Here is an 18,698-nt window from a genome sequence, read left to right as displayed (position 1 = left end):
GGGAGATAAATTAAAAACCTGATCTTATGCTGATGTTCCTGACCCTTAGCCAATCTTTAATGTGTTTTAATAGTTTTCCACTATCTCTTTGGCTCATTCTGTAAATCAAGCCTGCCTTCATGAAATTCAGATGAGTGATATTCCCTGGTCCTTTTCTGTCCAGATCATTAATATTGGTGAAAACTCTAGCCATGGGGTTTGGGGACTATTTTTTCTTCATGTGTATCTCTGTGTCATATAATAATGTTTCATTGTTTTCTCTCCTGTTCACCAAGGACCTGATATTCTCCTTCATTTCCATTGGCAGTGCCAAATATTGAAACAATCCTATCTGTGGTGGACTAAATTTAAAAAAAAAAAAACAAACACCAAAAAAACATCTCTTTGTGCAAATTTACTACTACTTGCAAAATTGTAATTTTGATGGTGGTAAACAAATTTCACATGGCAAAAATAAACTTTTGGAACTGGAGGATGTAGGGTTTGGGGAGTTGTAGTCCATGAATAGCCCTGGCTTATTAAATTTTGGCCCAGCTAAATTTATGGGTGGTGTTTGTTTCAATAAAATAAAGCCAGTAAATCTTCTGTGCTCTGGTACCTTTTTGAAATGCATCAGAGCCTCTTCTGCCATGTGTATCCACACTCTTTACTGACCTGTAAGATGACTGATAGGCTGTGCTTCCTCTTCAAAAATGTCCAGAATCAGCAGCGTGATATTTAGTTCAGTAGAAATCTGGAAACATAGTGCAAAAATTTTGGATTTTGATACTGTCAGTTGCTCTTTAAACCAGCACATCACTAATTCAATGAAAGGAGAACCAGCAGGGGAAATGAACTCACCACGAGAGAGATTATAAGTCAGAGCTAAAATTTAATAATAATATTACAATGAAAACACTGACACAAAAGGGAAATTGCTTTCAACTCACAAATCCCAGCAGTATAACCCAGTGTCCTGGGGCACAAACCCAAGGGGGTTTGTTTGCCCTTGTGCTGAGATCCGTGTGGTTTCCCCAAGTCCAAAGCAAAAGGAAGCGCCTGTTGGTGCAGGCGAGGGCTGTGGTCCAGTTGAGAGTGGTGGTCTCCTCCTGTCGAGGTCCTGCTGCTCCTCTGGATCTGACAAGAAGTTCCTGAGGTCTTCTTACCCACCACTTATGTACCCTCAGGGAGCACCCAGTCCCTCCCCCTGGGCAGGGACTCACACAATGGGTGATTAACTCTGGGAGCCAGGGGGTATTGTTGAACCGTTGATGGCCCATTAGCAGCCACGCCCCCCCAGGCTGGCTGTGAAGGTGCTAATGGCTCTCTGGGCAGCTGCTGCTAATGGTCCTTGGGGAATGAATAGAGGAGGTAGAATACACAGCTTTGATCACCCCCACACAGTGGTAACTGGTCCCACCTGTTAAACTAGGACAGTGACATCATCCCATATTTATGCTTATTGAACAAAGGTAATATGTGTAACAGTTTTTCCAGTATGTTTGAAAGTACAAGGCTATTCAGCAGACACTTGCAGGTGTCTTCCTGCCTAATTCCTTTTCAAAGATGCTTTAAGGTCAATATACGTCTTGATGTTGTAATTTTCTGTGACTTCAAGCATCTAAAAAGGAGATAGCAAGAGCTCTTTTGGTGCAACTTGCAGATAAGTTCGTTCATACACTCTATTTTCTGGCAGTATTTGTGCTCTGTCTGGGTCTCCTGTGCTCTGCAGCAAACTCAACCTCTGTAACCATCTACAGCAAGCAGCTCTGAATTTTGGGCCATCACAGGGTTAGTTAAGAAAGGTATGACTTTATTGAGCATGAGATTAGAGTGAATCCAGCCATGGTTTCCATTTCTTCATAGGCTGCTAGTGACAGTTTCCCTTCTTGGTGTCCTTTAGCTGCTGCCAGACTTCCTCCTTTTACCTTATCTCACATCGTCCCTGAGAGCACTGTAACCACGTGGCAGAAATGAAGGGACACCTTGAGGGTTTGATTTCTCTGTAGGAGACTGTTGCCACTTCTGTCACCCTAGAAAATGTCCTTAGGCCTTATGGGGACTGAGAGACACAGAAACCTTGAGGATTTCCGCTGAAGTGATCAGGGATGAAATGTTGGCATTTAAATTGCCCTTGTGTAGCATCCCAGCTATGTACCCATGGAGTTAATTAGAGTGATTCACACCTTCTTATAGTTGTTTGCTTACATCTGCCAAAAAGCCTCCAACTTCACATAGTGAGTAATCCTGTTTCCTGTAGGAAGGTTTTCTTCACAATCCTAAATGCTAGAATTTGTAAAGGAAAGCTAGGGTTTAAGAGCATGATTACAAGCAATTGATTGCTAAATCACTCAGGACAGGAGAACATGCAGAATATTATTTTTGAGAGAATCACAATATGGTTGCAGTACAAAGTGGAGCTCCACCACTTCCTCACAGCAGAGTTAGCTTTTTGCTCAAGTCTATGTCCAGTCAGGTTTAAATATCTCCAGGAGTGGAGACTTTGGGCAACCTGTGCCAGTGTTTGACCTTGCTCACACACCAAAAAAAAAAAAAAAAAACAACCAAACTTTTCTTACATTTAAATGAAATTGCCTGTGTTTTAATTTGTGTCCTTGCCTCCTCCACGATAGAATCATAGCATCGATTGGGTTGGAAAAGACCTCTGAGATCATCAAGTCCAACTCTTGGTCCAACTCCAGTCTGTTTACCAGATCATGGCACTCAGTGCCACGTCCAATCTCAGTTTAAAAACCTCCAGGGATGGTGAATCCACCACCTCGCAGGGAAGGCCATTCCAGTGCTTTATTCATCACTAAGAAGAGCCTGACTTTATCTTCTTAGTCTCCCCAATCAGGTATTTTTACAGGTTGGAAAGATCTCACCAAGTTAGCTTTCCTCCAGCCTGGAAAGCCCTAGCTTTCTCAGGCTCTCCTTGTATGACAGATGCTCCATTCCCTTAATCCTGTTTGCTGGACTTCTGATTTCTTTGAAAGTCTAAAACAATATTTCAGGGCCTTGGCAGCTATTTCTGTCCCTGTGATGGAACAGCAATTTTTATTGCTGATGTAGTTGCAAAGGGGGAGTGCACATGCATGTGAATTGTATTATACAGTGCTTTTTCCCCCCCTTGCTTTATCCCATTATTAGTGCTTATGGTCATTTTATTTGCTTTCAGTTTTGGTCTGAGCCCACCAAAGAGATTAGATATCCCCTTCAGTTTCTTGTGGATGAGAGTGTCTGACCCCTACTGGCTTCCTGGCAGGTGGAAAAGTGAGAGTGGCACTTAATTCACTCCCAAGGCATGCTCCATCAGGCACTGGTCCTGTTGTTCCTTTCTATCTCAGTATTGCAGTGAAGTGTGCTTGGTGAAAGTGGCACCGGAGGTGGATGCCACACGGTCATCGCTGCCTGCAGAGCAGAATGGTAGGTACTCTCTAAGCCAAGCAAAGCATGGATCTCTTGGTCCTCAAAAGCAACTATTTAATTTTTATCCTTCTGGTATTTGTCTGGGGTATGATTCAACCAGATACTCTTCCTTTTATGTATGTGTATGTTTGTGTAAAAATCCATGCAGATGCAGGGACAAAGAGTGTTGGAGAGATGTCCCTCTGACAAACCCAAACCTGTGTGACAGCTTCGTAGATGGTAGGAAAGTTTTTGTGACAGAGTGGCAGATTGATTTAACTGATTTTAGTGCCTCATCTCCATCATGCCTTTTACTTTAATTCTTCACACAAAGAGAATGTCTTGTGGGTACGCACTGATGGGTGTACACTCTGTCTTGGCACTCTCTGCAGGGCTGGGGACTGTGAGGCATCGTGGTGGCTCTCCACAGTCTAATAGCAAGAGACAGCTGGCAAGTTGTGGAAAGTGATTCTAGGAAGGTGAGACAGACTGCTCTAGAAGGGGCTTTGCTTGGCATAGTTCTGCAAAGCAAGACAGATTTGGCAGAATTTGTTCAACATAATTCAGTGCTAAACTGCGCGATAGTGGTTCTGGCTCTCACACGTTTCTATCTGTCGCATCCTGCCTTCAGATTACCGTGATGCTGTGCCTGGGTGCAGCCTCCTTCACTGTGCCCCCAGCTTCCTTGGCAACCACTCTGCACCACAAGCACTGAGCAGAGGGCTCCAAATTTCTGGTTCATTTCATGGCATTGTAACCACAGCGGTTGCAACTGATTGCAGCATTATGTATCCTTCGCAGCTTTTTCTGGGTGTGCTGCCAAGCAGCTTTGCATCTCGTGCATGTGTGTTGCAGTACAGTAACAGAGACTATGTCCTGAGCAACCAGTTTTCATAATTAGCAGAGCCCCTTTCAGAACTGAAAATATTTCAAAGAACAAACCACTTCAAATCATCAAATGGCCTCTTGCTCCAATAAGCACAGTGTATTCTCTGGCTAAAACAGGGCAAATGCAACATGGAGAGTGTGTGTGTAGTTGTACATGCCTGAGTTTTCCTCAACAGTCAGTATTTATTGGCCATTCCCACAGTAACTGAGGGAAATGGGATCAGATCCTCCTGAGGAACCCGTGAAACTCATGGTCTGTTGGCCAGTCTCTCTGTTGGTGCAGCACAGGCTAAATAGGAGGGCTTTGCATGAAGTGCTGTGGGCATATGGAGTTTGCTGCTTTTCCTTGGGAAGTCACTGCATGAATTATTTTGCCAGTTGTTTACAGGACCTTCAAGATGAAAGGTGTTAAATAGTACAAACAGAAAGACACTTGTTCAGGTCCATGTCTAATGGCTGTCTTGAAAGGCACTTGACATCTATTTGAAAACTTGTTTCTTGATTTAGTATGGGCTGCCTCTATACAGGGTAAGTTTTATCTTCCCTCTAATACCATGCAGTCCTCTCATACAGGCAAAAATACTCATTTTTTATTTCATTTCCCTTTTATATTTGTTCCTCCTAAAGCACAATCAACTTATGGTAAAGGACAGAAAAACAAAATCATTTCACTCAAAACAAATACCTTCTGGTTCCATTTAGGATAAACCTAAACTAGAGGCCATTCATTAAACCCAGCAAGCCAAAAGCTGTTGAGAAGTATCACCGGCTTCAAATTCAAAGCAGTTACCAAAGTTAACAGTTTCATCCCATGTGGAAAAATAAATATTTTTTACCCTTTCAAGCAGGCATCTCTTATTATTTTTTGATAAGTTTTCTGAATCTCCAATAGTTAGTCAATAACAAGTTATTTTTTTAAAAAGCAAAATAATAGTTGCTATAAATATTCTTAAATGAATAACACAACAGCTACACTCATCCAAAGTATTCAATAGGAAAAATGGGACTTTGTCTTCCATGTGTTCTTCTGGGAAGTGCATTTGGGACAACACAAGTCTGTCCAGCAAGTTCCTGGGACCTTTGTTTTGATGGAGATGACAGAAGGCAATGTGAGGCAAGAATGACCACAAAGTGATAGAATGTGGGGTTTGGAAAAGGAAGAAGGGAAAGCAGCAAAATAACACATTGGCTTCAGGAAGGACAGTGTAACTAACTTGGAGAGATTTGTAGGGAAAGAAGCCTAAAAATAGTTAATGCCCTCTTGAGCTGAGTGAGGCTTTTGGCGCTGCCTCCCACAATATGCCCATGGTAAGCAGGGAAACCAGGGGTAGGTAAAACTGTAATTAAGTGGTGAAGTGTAGCTGTCAAACCCCAGGGACCACATACGGTTCCAAAGGAGTCTGTGCTTGCTCTGGTATTCATCAGTCCTTTCATTAACGTTGTGGATGAGGGAAGAGAGAGCATGTTTATTAAATGTCTGGGTGACACCATGCACTGAGTTGCCAAAAGCACTTCAGAGGACGGAGCTAGAGTTCAGTCTTATCTTGAGGAAATGAAGAAACAGTCTGAAAAATAGCAGCCAATGTAGAGAGGACAAAATTCTGTGCCTGAAGGAATGGGGAGTGCCACAAAGAAACAGGAGGGATGAATGCCCTGGCAGTGCAGCTTAAGGAAGGGGTGTAGATTAGTCTTGGTCAGATGCTGTGTGTAGAGCTGATGTTGTAGGCATTGAAGAAAGGGCAAATACCCAGTTAAGATCTTGGGAATGTCAGGCACATGTGGTAATTCTGCTTTGCAGCTGGAGCCCTGAATTCAGTTCTGGGCTCTGTAACCCAAGAACAATATGGAGGACCGTAGTGGTCAGAGGTTTACAAAACATAAGCTGTGCATAAAGGTTTAAGATTTTTGGCCAGTTTACTTAGTCTGGAGAACAAAAGAGGGGAGACATGATAATGGCATTCAGATATGTAAAATGACAGCTTTGAGAGGAAAGTAATAAACCTTGCCTATGTTTATGTGAGCAGAATAAGGAATAACAGGCTTAAATGACAGCAGAGGAGATGGAAGATACACACCAAGTAACAATTCCTAGCAGTGGGGTGTTTTTGCAAAGGCACAACAATTCCAGGAGGCTGTAGAGCCCCTGTCATGGAAGGATTTTTAAAATAATCAGTTAGAGAAGCATCTGTTGGGACTGATGGGTAAGTTTGGGGTGTGGCTGGTGTGTCTGAGTGAGGGAGAGAGAGCCTGGCCTCCTGAGGTCCCTTCCAGCTCTAGTTCGGTGATATAAATTCAGTAGCAAAGCTATAATGGTGATTAAGTAACCTCTTGAAGAGACTTGATAGATGAGGAATTTGATAGATGGTTTATAGAGATTCAGCATGCACTGTTTTGGGCTCTGCATCTTATGCAAACCCATCTGTAGTTTCATAACCTCTCTTGTCTTTCATAATATCAGAATCTTTTGTAAATGTGAACATCAGCACTGAACGAGACTGTTTCCTGAATATGAAACTTTTCCAAATGCAAGATCAACATGAAATACAGAGATAGGTTTTAAAATTACTTTTCTCGCTCTGCAAGAGGAATCGGAACACATCATTCCTGACATTTCTTTTTAGAGTTACCTTGGGATTCTCCAGATCTTACCTTGTATAAGTTTGTCTTCCATAACATTTGTCTGCCTGAGAGTAAACTTAATGCAGAATTCATTAGCTTTGGACAGATGGATAGATAAAAAGGTGCCCTAGATGTGTTTATTACTTTCTCTTTATGAAAGAATAGCCCCTCTTTCAGGTGGACTTTTGAGTAGAAATTGTCACAGTGACAAAAACAAAAGAACAAAAGGAAAATTTGTATGTGCCCCATAATGGTCCTACCTGTGCACAAATGTTTTAGTTCTCCTTAAAAGGGTTTCTTGGAAGTGTGTCCTAAGCAGAATCGTAGGAAAGAAATTAAAAGGGTAGAAACCTATTGACCTTAGAGAAATGGGTTGGTTTTGGTTTAAAAATAACAATAGGAGAAAATTAGACTTTCCTAAGTTTGTATAAACTCTGTGTTGTAGCACCCAAAAAACCGTGTTACGAGCAGTGTAAGTGTTTGAGATCAATGTCAGGGACACCTGCTTGGGGGTGAATTAGAGGGAGCTTATGTGTAAGTTCATTATGGCACATCTCACTATTGTCATGGAGGTATTTTCAAGAGGAAATGAAATAAAGCGTATTATGCAAAGATGGACATTTTCTATCAGGTTTTTCTCTCAACTTGATGTCACAATATACATGTTGTAAAAATATTTTTCAAGAAATGACTGCAATATTATTGCAACTTTAGGATTCCTCTAAAAATCTGCAACTCCAGCCACCTTGCACAGAATTTACATAGATTGATTTAAGTTTTGAACTGGGGATTCTCTCTCTTCTTGGTTGTTTCTTAAATTTTGAGCTTAATACAGACAATAAAAGCAAATTTCAGAGCTTTATAATGCAGATGAAGTTTATCACAAGCCTCATGCATTGCTAGGGACCCTTCTGTTGTACCAGTCCAGTTAAAAGAGTTGTGAGTTCTGATGCAAAGGGAGAAGGTGGGGAGTGGCTTTGTGTTTTGAAGTCAGTGTGTTCTGACCTTGTCTTTGCCTTGAGTCTTATCACCCTGCTTCTGACTGTCCATTTTGGAGCACTGGGCCCAATCTTAGTGAACTGGGCTTCCCTGTTTTCCCATGTGTCTCTATGGAGTCAACTTTAAAGATCATATTTTACCTGCTTTTATTCTTTTCCCAAACCCCAACATCTTTATCACTTCTTGGTAACTTTTCAAGTCTTGTTGTCTGTCATTGTGCATTTGGAATACTTTTGTGCCTAATATTAATGTTTCTTTTTGCGGGCTGTGCAAGTTCTTTATTGAAATATTTCCAAAATTTTTGGTTGCTATTTTTAGAAAGAGGAGTTTAAGTACCATGCCACTGATACATAAAATCACTTGAGTTCTGTTTTCTTCCACATCAAGGATTTTTAAATTATCATAACATTCCTGCTTTTTACCATGCTCCATAGTAATGTTAAATATTTGCAAAGGCATTGAGGGGAAAATAAGAGCATTAATTGGTGAAGTTTTTTTATTTGGAAAGGAGATTTTCTCTGCTTTTTCTGTGGAGTTGTTCTGTCATTCAGACTGATTTGTGGGGAATGTAGAAAGATTTTATGCCAAGAAAGCAGTTGCTTATCTCAGTTAATAGTGGATGAGTCTGCTCACAGTGAGAGAGACATGCTAAAGCTGGACCAGACAGGATGCTGTGATGCAGGTGGTGACAAACGGAGACTGCAGGACCAGTCAGGATCACTGATACCTTAGATCAGCTGAGAGACATATCTTACTGGGGAACTACAGTATCTGGAAGGACTCCACTGTTTATTTAACTGACTTACTAGAAATAAGAATTCTGGTCCTACAAGATAAAACCTTTGTGGAAGTAAGTTGGAAAGGGAGTAAGATACATAGTATTTGGAGCACTGCAATTTCGTAGTGTCAATATATTTTTGAGCTTGGGAATCTTTCACAGGCTTTCAGCAAACAAGCTTGCAACAGAGCCTTAATTACATATTTCATAGAAGAAGTTCTCAATTTTTAAATACAGTGTGTTTGCCAGAGGTGATAGATGAACATATAAGGGGAGGGCTCCAAAGCAATAAAATGCAATAAAATGATGGAAATACTGCAGAAAGTAGGAAGACAGTATAATAACATAGATAAATGAAGACAGAAGAAGGAAAAAAATTTCTTTGAGAAAATTGGTGTTTTTAAAGCAATGTTTGTGTGATTGTCCGACCTCAGTACCTTGTTTCTGAATAAATAATTTCTTGAACTTTTTGTCTTTTAGACATGACAAAGCAGAAATAACCTTAGAAATGGGACAGCTTTTGTGACATTCCTGTAGAGCTGCATACAGCATATTTACCTCTTGGGTAAATGGGGGTATTGAAAGATCACAATGGACAGGCAAGCAGGAATTCACTTCAGGCTGGGAGTAACCACAAGTGAACTGATGGCTGTTTGGTGTCCCAAGTCTCTCAGAGCCCAGTGAGATGCCTTGCTGTTGGACATCTGCACAGTAGTGTTCATCCTCTTGCCATGTGCCCATAGAAACCTGGCTACCTTGCCCAGCACTGTTTCTTAGTCAGCTTACTAATTTTCTGGTTTGCTGGAATTTTGTAGGTACTCAGCTTCCATGGGACCTTCCTTCTGCACCTTGTACTCTTTGCATCAAATTTTGTCCTTGGGGTGTGAGGAGGGAAGTACCACATGCTTCCTTTCCTCTTTTTCTGTACCACTTGTCATCTACCTTTTCCCAGGTCACCTCATGTTCAGAGTTTGGCCACCTCTCCCTCCCAGCTCTCGGCCTCACCTGGGTTCTGTCACCAGACCTTTTGGACATCTGACTTCTTTCCTTCATATCATTTGGTTTGCAATCAGGATTTACTGAAAATATTCCAACACCACTCTATTTTCACGGGATTTATGTTCGTTTAATTTTCAAAATTACCTACCTGATTTCTCTTTGACCATCTGTGTGGTGTCAAACTGTCTGAATAACCCAAAATATAACAGTGACACACTTCCAGAAGAATGGAGAGAAAATTAATTTTGACCTTCCTTGTTAAGACTTAGCAGCACTTCCATCTCTTTCAGGATACTTATTGCAAAGGACAATCTATTTAATTTATATCCACAGGATTCCATCTGACCATAAGGATCTGTCCTTGTACATTTTCTTGCTTCTGAGGTCTATGGGAGGTGTGAAGATAAAACAGAGAAGCAGCTGTTTAAGTGAGTTATGAGATGTGAGAGCAGACAGGAAACCAGCAAAGGTTACAAATAAGAATTTACCTCTTTGAATGACACTTCAGCATACTTGTTTGTCTTCTCAGCTTTGTCTTTCTCACTTAAATAGTGGTTCTGTTCTTTCCATTGTTAGTATAAAGGTAGAAAGTTAGTCTTGGCATTGAACAACAGATCAGAACACAATGTAGCATAAAAGCATAATGAAGCAGTAATTGAAAAGTACATAAGCTAAGTAAAAGAAAATTAGTAAACAAACTACCATGTATCAGAGTCCAAAGCCAGTCCCTGGACACTTTTTGTGCCTGACATCTACCAGCAGTCACAGGGCTGCTTTGGGGACTCCACACAGTTACTTATGTATTCAGGTCACACTTTGTCCTCTTCTTCAGTTACAGCTTCAACCTGATATACTATCCTTCTCCAAGCACATCTTGACAAAAGTCAGGATAAAGACTTCTCAGAAGGGGTGGTTAATACCCTCTCCATATTGATATTACCAGTTTGAGGGAAGAGGAAAAAATTAATCACTAAATGTGAACATTGAAAATACATGTGTGTGCAGTTATGCCCAACAGCTTAGCAAAGGGGGAAATAGTAACTCTTTCAAGTTGCTGTTCTTTGTTTGCCAGAAATTAATCTGTTTGGAGGGGCAAGAGGAGGAACAGAACAATATTTCTGCAGCTGATGTCCACCTTGTCCTCACCTCAGGGCAAATACAGGTGCTGACGGTCCTGACACTTGCTAACCCCTTCCTGCATGATCAGCTTTACACAGCTACTTGTTATGAAGTTGACTTGGGGTTAGTAGGCAAATGATACCAGGTAATGCAGAAGGGCAGAAAGGTGTCCATAAAGATGTATTTCACTATATTTAGTTAGGTTTCACATAAATGTTTTAGTCTTTAACAATTATATGCAAAATTATTTCAAAATATTCTATCAGTAGCCTGTAAATACAGAGTTTCTTTTCTGTCTTCCTTTTTAACAGTGTACTGTAGAACTTGGAGGCCTTTCATTTTACTAAGGATATTTTGGTTTAAACCCCAAACCTATACAGAAATGCAGTCTATTACTTAATAAGTTCAATATTATTTTGCCATGTATGCTTTTCTAACGTAGAAGTTTTGGAATTTGCTGTGGAGTATTCATTTAAAACAGAAATCTTGTATCAAGTCCTTGGTTTTGTTAGGGGTTTTTTTTTTTTTCTTTTTTTTTCTTTTCCATTTTAGGGATGTCATGGTGACACATGAATTTCCATGAGACCTCTCTCACAATGATGATGTATTATTTAACATTAGCTGGTCTCAGTCCATCCTCTTCCTGGCCCCTGTGTAAGATGTTCTTACAGGCTAACCATCCTCACTGTCCTGGTACAATGCTTTGGGATGCACAGACCTTTGGAACACTGTGCACAATCCAGTGTTATGGTCTCAGAGTCACTGGACCTGCACTCACTTTGCAGCAAACACCATTTCCCAGCATTAACCAGAGCCAGCCCAAGGACTGGATGTGGAATTTGGCTCCCATGATCCTTCAGATCACTGGTGAGCTCAGTTGCTGGGCGTGTTTTGGAAATATTCCTAGACCACTGTATGGACATAGAGATCCAGTTTCCAGGCTGCACACAAAGCTGCCCAGAGGGTGAGGTGGGTGGAAGTGGGTTTTTTTCCTTGGAGTTGAGAAGTCTTATGTGAAGTGCTGAGGCTCCTGTTGCAACAGAGACCCACTGGTTTGCCATGGACAAGGTAAGAAGCTTGGAAAAGCACTTTGCTACAGGGAGAAGATTCAGTCCAAACAGAAGAAAGAAGCACTGTAGTTAGGTCTCAGGAATAAATCTTTAAAGTAAACAGAAGTAATTTCAAAACGCCAATAGTATACTCTTTTGAAGGAATGAAAAATATGCAGCAGCTTTGCAAGGGACTAGTTTTCACCAGCTCAAGGTAATCAGAAAGCTGCTATTTTTCCAACTTCCCACCACAGGGAAGAGGACATTGTATTTCTTTTTCTTAAAAGATAAAAGAGAGCTGATGACTAATACTGAAGTGAATTGTTAAGAGACTTATTTACTTAATTGAGCCTGCTTGTTTGGTATGTGTCCCAATTAATTCATTTTTGTTGTGACCATATTGAAGCAACCTACACCCTTGTGACCTTCTCTTATAATTATTACCATTTTCCTCTTTTGAAGCACTGTTTTGATTATGTACTCAAAAATCTCCACTAAAATATCTGTAGCATTAGCACAGATTTTCCCATTGTTTGGAACTCAAGGATAGTAAAAAAAAGGATCATTCTTTATTGAAGTTCTTGGAGGTTATGGGTCACTTACAGCCCTTAGGGGATGGGGGGGTGCCTTCCTTTTTAATTTCACAAAATGACTGTTTTGAATAGGCAGAACTTGTTTTCTGACTAGAAATTCATATTAAAAAAATGTGTTCTTGAATGATAGCACTCAGAGGTGCCTCACAATTCCTCTGCTGTGAATATTGTACATATTTCAGCGTCACAGGAGAATGTCACAGCAGCAGCAAAGGGGCTGGCAAGCATGACCATCCCTAACTTTGCTGAGATTGCTGTGTGGACACTCTGCCCTGAATGAGGCATTTTTTTTTATTATTGCTTAAATTAGATACAGTATTTGACGGCGCTTTGCCCAAATTACAGTGGAGTCATCTGGACAGCCCTCTGTGAAGGGGAGACCCTCTCAGTCATGGCAGTCACGTTGACACTGGTAGGAGACTCTAAATGAGGGGCTACCCATACAAGGGAGATGTTTATTCCTCAGTGTTTCATCGGATCAATGTTTTTGGACTCCTGTCCCCAGCTCCTTTCACCCCAGGTTAAATGAAAATCCCAGCCAAGTGGTTTCCCTCCATCATGGCCTGTGCACGTGCACTGATGGAGACAGTTCTAGGCAGCAATCCTGCGGGTGGTATCAGTTTAGAGGAAGGTGCTCTGCATGTGGCATCTTTTGCTCCACTGGAACTGGAAGGTCTTTTACTGGAAGGAAGTTTTACACCAAGCCCCCTCACCACTGGCTGTTGTGTTGGGAAAGCTGCAGAGTACCCCCACGGTTTTGTGCATCTCTTACAAAAGCAGTCCCTTGTCAGGCAGCAGGACCCTTGCATACAGTATTTTTTTACTCAGACTTGCTGATACTGTTTCTTTTATTAAGTCGTGCCCCTGTTTTTCCCAGTCTGTCTGCTTTCTGCTTCTGTCCAAATTGAAACTAGCCATGCTTTCAGCTTCTTCAAGCACCGTATACTTTTTTCCTCTTCCTCTTTCCCAGTCCTTTTCTCTCTACTTCCTTACAGAGTGCCTTCATATCTGTGCTTTATGCTCCGTGGAGTTTCCTTTTTTGTATTGCAGTCTCTCTCTGTTCCTGAAACAATTAAAGCCACTTCTTTAAAGAACATGGCTTGCTCTGGGTTGCAGTTTTTCAATGGATGGCCCTCTATAAGCTGCTGGGGATTTTGATGTCTGTGGACAGCAGGTGCTGGGTAGAGCTTACCTCAGATGCCAGCCACACATTGATGTGCTATGTCTTCTTTTAATGTTTTCCTGAGCAGTCTTCTGGTCTTCAGTGTCAGACTGCCCATGGACGTGTAGATGTGGCACTTAAGGACCTGGTTTAGTAGAGGACCTGGCAGTGTTAGATTGATGGTGGGACTCAATGATCTTGGAGGTCTTTTCCAACCTAAATAATTCTATGCCTCTATGTAGCAAAAAATTGCTGCATCAGTAGAAAAGAAAATGTCTGGAAATTTTCCTTCAGCCATGACTAATAAACCAGTGTAAAACAGACCACCATCATCTCAGACCAGGCCTTCTTCATGCATCAGGCAAAGGTGGGTGATTGGAAAAGACAAAGGAGTGGTCGTTCTGCAAAACCATAATTAGAGGTTAATGCCTTGCCCTGCTCACTCTTGACTTTCTCTCTTTACATAATCTGGTTTAACTCTTTGACTGTGCCTTTGTCCAGAGCAGTTTGGCTAAGTGTTCTGCTTTAGAGTATGTGTGAAGGGTGCTGTATGAAAGATTCATTTCCTTTCCATCACTGGAGTTTCCTTTTTACATGAACTCATGTGCCAGATCACACAGCGTGCAGCCTGAGTGTTGCATTTTATATGGCACCTACAGGGCTCTGCCGAATAAAAGCTGCAAGTGTTCAGAGTTCTTAAGATATGCCTTTATGTGTTTTTTGGCACAGAAACGGAGAAGCTGGGGCTGGAGGTGGGAAATGGATTGCCATCTTGGAAATTTAATGACCAGCTCTTTCCCTGCGATGTGTGTGGAAAAGTGTTTGGTCGGCAGCAGACTCTGTCCCGACATCTCTCACTGCACACAGGTGAGCCAGCGCTTTGTGGTTGTTCTTCCAGCACGGGGGAATTCTGTGTGTTCATCACTCTTTGTTTCAGGGGAAGAAAAAGAAGGTAAGCAGAACAGTGTGTGAGCCATCCCCAGCTCCTCACACTTAGAGCAGAGCCAAGCGCAGAAACAGGACGGAATGTCAGAGTGGCATTTAGGGACTAAAATGACATTTTATTTCTTTGCAGCCTACTTGTAATTTATCCTTTCAAAATGTGTAAATTCAAGTTTGTTCAGGCTCCAGTACTCCAGACTGTAGGTACCAACTGGTTAGCCAAGCCTCCAGTTTTGAAGAGAGGAGACAGCCTTTTTTCAGGACAGATTTGGTGGTTTTTTTGGACAGACACATCATTCACCTGACAAGCTTTTTAAATGTCACTGAACAACAAAAGATTTGGCCGTGGTGTTTCAGATCTCTGAAACTGAAAGGATTTAGTGTCTTGTTCATCTTTGCTCTCATCATACAGTTCTGAGAGGGATAGGGGCTGTTCTGCCCCATATCAACTTTCTTAAAGTGAATGAGCTTTAAATCAACTGAGACAAACAGAGATTTTATATGGAAGATGCACTCTGTCAGCCTGCTGAGGTGCACAGCACAAAATATGGCTTAGAAGCGAGAACTTCCCATGTAGTGCTGAAAAATCCTGTTGTTGTAACACCGGTGGATGTTGTGGCAGATGAACCTCAGGAGTCAAAGGGTAGGGCCAGTTCTGCGCACGCTGTGCCTCACCAAAAAAATCCACTGCGCAGGCTGCAAGGGCACAGCCACGTGGGGAGAGCCCTTCCCAAATCTGCATTCGTGAAGCCTGGCCGTGATGATGATGATGATGTTGTAGCATCTAGTACAGCTGTGCTGAAAAGGTTCAAATGCTCTGCTCCACAGCCTCGTGGGGTGTCCTTAGTCCTAAACTGCTGTACTGAATGCCTTTCCCCTAACACTTGTAACAGTGTATTTCAAATTTAGAGCAGCAGATCCTCAGAGGAAAAGGTTGTAAAAGCTGATGTAATGTTTGGTTATTTTAATCAACTCTTCACAAAATACAGCCTGGCACACATACAAAACCTGTGCTGCCAGGTCTAAGAAATGTTTAATGTAAAAATTAAAAAAAAAAAAATTAAATTGTGAAGCATCAGAAATTCATGATGAATTTGTTTAATTTTTTCAACTGTTCTTTGAATGAGCTTTTTTCAGTAGTTTATATTTGGAACTGGACTAATCATACAGTGTTACCTTTCCTTACCATTAAAGTTAAAGGGTCCTTTTCTTTGTCTCTCAGTATCACCTTAGATTTTAATACAAAATCATTAACTATCAGCTCTCTGCAAGTGATCACATGGGCAACATCAACAATTACTAAGTCCAAAAATCATATAAAGATACCAGGTAAAGGAAGTAGTTCTAGACTATTGACCTGTTTCTCCACTGGCTTTGCTGCAGCTCTCAGAGCAGCAGTTGCCCCAGTTTTTCAGTTTGTAAAGTTTTATATTATCTGACTACGAATGGTAGAGCAAATTAAAAAACCTAGCCCTAAACTACCTTCTAATTAGTTTTTTTTTTTCCTGAGTAATTGCTGAGAACTCCTATAAACTTTTCAAATGTCGAGCTTCTGAAGTACCTCATCCCGAAAGCTGCTCGGAGAAACCCAAAGGAATGCGTGCTTGGTTCCTGGCAGCTTGAGAAGCAGCTGCCTCCAAAATGACATACACATTTTAGGGGCTTCTGCTTCTTTTTCAGAAGAGAGAAAATACAAATGCCACTTGTGCCCCTATGCTGCTAAGTGCCGTGCTAACCTGAACCAGCACCTGACGGTGCATTCCGTGAAGCTGGTGAGCACAGACACCGAGGACATTGTCAGCGCTGTCACCTCCGAGGGCAGCGACGGGAAGAAGCACCCCTATTACTACAGGTGAGGCCTCAGGCAAGGGCTGGGCACCAGACACTGATCTGCCTGCTGAGGGCATGTTACAGGGCCACCCTTCTGGTGTTGCAGGGCAGAACTGTGATGGCAGTATTTGTCTTGCCCATATCTGGCTTAGGCTAAGCAGCCAAACCCTGCTGGCTGCCTTGTGCTGTTTGACTTGGCTGGCCATTGGGAAGGACTCTGGGCTTTGGTGTGGGGTTGGTTTCTTTAAGTGTTTTTAAGCTGGGCTCTCAGAATCCCTTTAACTCTTTATACACTGTTTGTTGAAGTTTTATGTTTGGAAACACCCCATCATGTACACAGATTCGTGACAAATCTAAAGCACTGCACTTCCGACAGCTCCCTTGTTTTCAGCCAAATCTATGAAATCAAATAATTTTAAAGTGTAATAAGAATTGTTATATCAATATACATATTTCCTCTGTTTTCTGAAGGTATATACATTTGGTGACCAACGTGACCAAAGAAAGAAAACCTTTAGGAGAATTTGCCTGAAAAATTAAAAGGAATTGCCCAGAGAAAATGGATATTTAGACATTCTCCTTGCTGTATGCCCTGTTGTGCACTCTGCAAACAGCAACGTGCACTCTAGTGGCCAAGCAGATTACCAAATCACTCTTACTTTTAGTCAAAGTGCCAGGAGCAGATTTAATTACAAAATCATAGAAGTAAGAAATAAATGAGACCTGCTGGATTAGATTATCTAGTCCTTCCCCCTGGGAAAGGAAAACAGTGCCCTAGAGTATATGCCTTTTTCAATCTTTTTAGCTTGTTTTAAATGTTAATGGCCTAATCAAAGCAAGAGGAGGTCTCTGGAAAGAAAGTTAAATGAAAGGGTCCTTTCCACTGCCTCTCAGTATCACTATGTTTACATGCTGGCTGCAAAATCTGTATCCCTGCTAATTATTCACATAGCTGATGACTGCTGTTTTCCAGTCAAGCATAAGAAATGTTTGAACCCATTTTTACTTGCTTACACTGAAACTGCCAGGCAGTTTTGCACAAGATCCCAGTTTGGCATGGGAACCATTCCAGGGCTTGAAAATCACTCCTGGAGTGTGCAGCAAGCTCTGCGTTTGTCAGTGTATCAGCTGTACTAAACATCTTGGCAAAGCTGCAATGCCTCTTACTGCCCAAAGGACTCAGCTAGGTGATGCACAGCATCTGGAACCTGTAGTTTTTAATTAACTTTATGATTATTTAGCATCATTATAGCATGTACAGGATTGTTGCATTGTGCCTGCCCTTAATCACATTGGCATGGCCATCAGTTCAAAGGCAGTTCAGCAGACAAAAGAATTTTGCAGTGAATATGCAACAGTGAGGAAGAGCAGAAATCCATGCAGTGAGTTTTCTTGCAAATTCGGGGAAGGGCAATACCTTTCTGTTTGTGGTTTGTTTTTTCATGTTTCTTACTCACTTTTGAATTCCCGTCTGCCTGCAGCTGTCATGTGTGTGGGTTTGAGACGGAGATGAATGTCCAGTTTGTCAGTCATATGTCTCTCCACGTGGATAAAGAGCAGTGGATGTTCTCCATTTGCTGCACAGCATGCGACTTTGTCACTATGGAAGAGGCAGATATGAAGGCTCATGTCAACAACAAGCACGCAGGTGATGATCCCTCTCTCCCAGCTGCAGTGATCTCTCTCTTCCTTGCTTTTTAGATGCAACCTTTACACTTCCCATTAGCACTCTGCTTTTACTGAAATGCTTGCTAATTAAGGCCTGATCTCTCAAAGTTGAAGTGAACTGGACTCCAGCCAGGCAAATAATCTGGTAGTGTCGATCAAATTTCAAGCTTAGTGAAATAAATGAAGGACTACTTAGCCCTTCTTCCTATTCCTCTTATCCCTCAAATCCCCTTCCTTGTTGGAGTCAGCATATTTCATTTGTTTTTCTGCCTGGTTTACTATTTCATCAAAATCCTGGTTTGACTTCAGTGATGATAAGGTCACTTTGAGTGCTAATTGTGCATACCTGGCTGTAAGTCTGAAATAAACATTATATTGAGCTTTGCTCTTGGGTGTGTTTGCCCCCACAGTCTATCAGTTTGGAATTTCAAACTGATGTTTAGTTGACACTGTGATTCAACAATACCATAAATGTAACTTTATATTCAGTAACAGAACAACTCATGTGTTCTCTCACTGGTCCTGTTCACTTAATACCAAAGATAAGAACAACAGCAGTTTTCAAACAGGCTCCATATGCTTAGTCCAGCTAATGAAGTCTGATATAATTTAAGGAGAAGAAAATTAGAATCCTTTTAATTAATTTCTCTTATGACACCAGGCAA

The 18,698-nt window shown here is 41.5% G+C and overlaps 1 protein-coding gene across 5 annotated transcripts in view; it reads left to right on the top strand.

Annotated features, from left to right (window-relative positions):
- ZNF827 (zinc finger protein 827) overlaps positions 1-18,698 on the top strand; it is a 104,098-nt gene that overhangs the window by 75,639 nt on the left and 9,761 nt on the right. For all 5 annotated transcript variants that reach the window (XR_011697857.1, XM_071555628.1, XM_071555626.1 and 2 more), the window contains 3 exons: positions 14,323-14,460; positions 16,216-16,387; positions 17,847-18,013. Coding sequence is in view for 4 of the 5 variants with exons in the window: in XM_071555628.1 (XP_071411729.1) it covers positions 14,323-14,460; positions 16,216-16,387; positions 17,847-18,013 (477 nt within the window). In the remaining variant the exon portion in view is untranslated. The remainder of the gene's footprint in view (positions 1-14,322; positions 14,461-16,215; positions 16,388-17,846; positions 18,014-18,698) is intronic.

Source organism: Pithys albifrons, chromosome 5, assembly GCF_047495875.1.
Source record: "Pithys albifrons albifrons isolate INPA30051 chromosome 5, PitAlb_v1, whole genome shotgun sequence".
Taxonomy (NCBI): Eukaryota; Metazoa; Chordata; class Aves; order Passeriformes; family Thamnophilidae; genus Pithys; species Pithys albifrons.
This window is presented reverse-complemented; position numbering and strand designations above follow the sequence as displayed.